Source organism: Limanda limanda, chromosome 8, assembly GCF_963576545.1.
Source record: "Limanda limanda chromosome 8, fLimLim1.1, whole genome shotgun sequence".
Classification (NCBI taxonomy): Eukaryota; Metazoa; Chordata; class Actinopteri; order Pleuronectiformes; family Pleuronectidae; genus Limanda; species Limanda limanda.
This window is the reverse complement of record NC_083643.1, coordinates 1,741,922-1,744,523: the sequence shown is the minus strand read 5'-3', so window position 1 is coordinate 1,744,523 and position 2,602 is coordinate 1,741,922. Positions and strand designations below refer to the sequence as shown.

Here is a 2,602-nt window from a genome sequence, read left to right as displayed (position 1 = left end):
CCCAAACGCGAGCTGAGCTCTGCCTTTGTATAAGTATCCGTGATGGGAAGTTCGGATCATTTTACCGACTCGGTTCTTTGAATCTCGTTCAGTAAAATGAACGAATCTGTTTTTGAGCCATTCGTTCATTTCAACGGGGGCATTAAAATTCCTGCATTAAAATAATGTATCATGACAGTTTGGATGATTTGAAATGGTCATTTATTATCACACTAGCATTTAATTATCACGGCAAACAACTACGCTGCACTGAACTGTAAGTAAAGTACAAAAAAGTCAACCTGTAATTATTACTTTTGAACGAATATCATTCACGTCTTACTAAATCATCAGTCACGCGAAAGTGAACGAGGTAAACAAATCCTTTCTGTTTCCTCTTCTGAGACTATGCAGGTCACGTGAAAAATGATCCAAAGACTCGAATCGTTAACCTCCCGACCGTGTGTTCGGATCAATGATTCGTTCATCTGCCGGATACGAGTCTTTGGATCCTTTTTCCACGTGACCTGCCGATGCGCGGCCACGAGAAAATAAACAAATCTGTCTTTGAGAGGACTCGTTACTCCCGAGTCCTTGTAAGGATTCGTTCAAAATGAACGAATCGTTCACGAACGACACATCACTAATAAATATATGTCTTCCCCTCTAGTGTGCGTTGTAAGTGCTGTGATGCCTAACATGTCCTTGATCTGGTCTGGAATGTAACGGGACAGGAAAGAGACTGACGGCCTTGTCGTCAGGTTTATCTCTTGAGATTTAGCTCCAGGGAAGAAGACGGAGGGAAACTGTAAACTCATATAATGATATAACATAACACCTATAGGTTTATTTTATTATTTATATTGATTATGAATAGTCTGCATATGTTCATATTTTCTTCAAATTTTTGAATCTTTTATAAATTATAAATATCATATCATATTATATTATACTGCATTACATTGCATATTGCAATCTGACACTGTTCACTGTTTTGCATTACACTTTTTACTTCACTTTTTATATCTTTTATCTTTTATATATTTTTATTCAGAAATGTTTATGTCAAAATAAATGTTACTTTGTATAAATATGGGTAAAAAGTGAGTAAATAAGAAGTATACAGTGAGTAAATATATACTGGTTTCTTATTTTTTATTGCTCTCATGTATGTTGTATTTATTGTGTTTTTATGTTTCTATGTTCATTGTATGCACCATTAACCAGAGCAAATTCCTTGTATGTGTAAACGTACTTGGCAATAAAATACTTCTGATTCTGATTCTGATTCTGAATTAAGATATTTTTTAAATTAATAAAGGATGGTAAACGATGGTTTCTTCGTGTTCTGTAGCTGCAGTGAACAGAAATCATTAAGGTGAATCAAACTGACATTAATCATAATAAACACTTCTGGAGTCTCAGAACACCTTTTGCCTTTGGTCGTGCTTTTATTGTGAAGTGGACACGCCCCGGCTCCAGGGGCTGGACGCGGCGTCACGGCTGCTCGGACACGCTCATTGGCTTAGCCCTTCGCCGACGTCACTGGGTCCCCCCCCTCTGTTTGTTGCCTGCGCAGTCGTGCACGAGCAGAGCAGCAGCTGCGACGGACCAACACAGAGGAAGAGGAAGAGGAAGAGGAAGAGGAGAAGGAGGAGGAGGAGGAAGAGGAGGAGGCTCAGGTACGTCCACTCACATGTTTACTTCACATGTTACAGACATGTTACATGTTCAGTGTCTCTGGCGGATCCTCCTCCTGCTCGTGACGCTTCCTGCTCGGCTCGTGCACAGCTGCTTCCTGTTCCCTGTCGGTTACACCCCTCCCCCTCTTCCTCCTCCTCCTCCTCCTCCCCCTCCTCTTCCTCCTCCTCCTTCTCCTCTTCCTCCTCCTCCTCCTTCTCCTTCTCCTCCTCCTCCTCCCCCTCTTCCTCCTCCTCCTCCTCTTCCTCCTCCTTCCCCTCTTCCTCCTCCTCCTCCTCCTCCTCCTCCTTCTCCTCCTCCTCTTCCTCCTTCTCCTCTTCCTCCTCCTTCCCCTCTTCCTCCTCCTTCCCCTCCTCCTCCTCCTCCTCCTCCTCCTCCTCCTCCTCCTCCTCCTCCTCCTCCTCCTCCTCCTCCTCCTCCTCCTCCTCCTCTTCCTCCCCCTCTTCCTCCTCCTCCTCCTCTTCCTCCTCCTTCCCCTCTTCCTCCTCCTCCTCCTCCTTCTCCTCCTCCTCCTCCTCCTCCTCCTCCTCCTCCTCCTCCTCCTCCTCCTTCTCCTCCTCCTCCTCCTCCTCCTCTTCCTCCTTCTCCTCCTCCTCCTCCTCCTCCTCCTCCTCTTATCCCTCTTCCTCCTCTTCGTCCTCCTCCTCCTCCTCTTCCTCCTCCTCCTCTTCCTCCTTCTCCTCTTCCTCCTCCTCCTCCTCCTCCTTCTCCTCCTCCTCCTCCTTGTCCTCCTTGTCCTCCTCCTCTAATTCCTCCTTCTCCTCCTCCTCCTATTCGTCCCTTCGTCCTCCTCTTCGTCGTCCTCCTCCTCCTCCTCCTCTTCCTCTTCGTCCTCCTCCTCCTCCTCCTCCTCTTCCTCCTTCTCCTCCTCCTCTTATTCCTCCTCCTCCTCCTCCTCCTCTTCCTCCTTCTCCTCCTTCTC

The 2,602-nt window shown here is 46.4% G+C and overlaps 1 protein-coding gene across 1 annotated transcript; it reads left to right on the top strand.

Annotated features, from left to right (window-relative positions):
- Positions 1-42: 42 nt before the first annotated feature.
- LOC133009012 (uncharacterized protein DDB_G0271670-like) lies at positions 43-2,385 on the top strand (the record flags this gene model as incomplete). The annotated part of the gene is made up of 2 exons (XM_061076412.1): positions 43-49; positions 1,715-2,385. Coding segments are annotated over exons 1-2 (678 nt in total), but the record flags the coding sequence as incomplete, so codon positions are not given.
- Between the last annotated feature and the right edge of the window lie 217 nt (positions 2,386-2,602).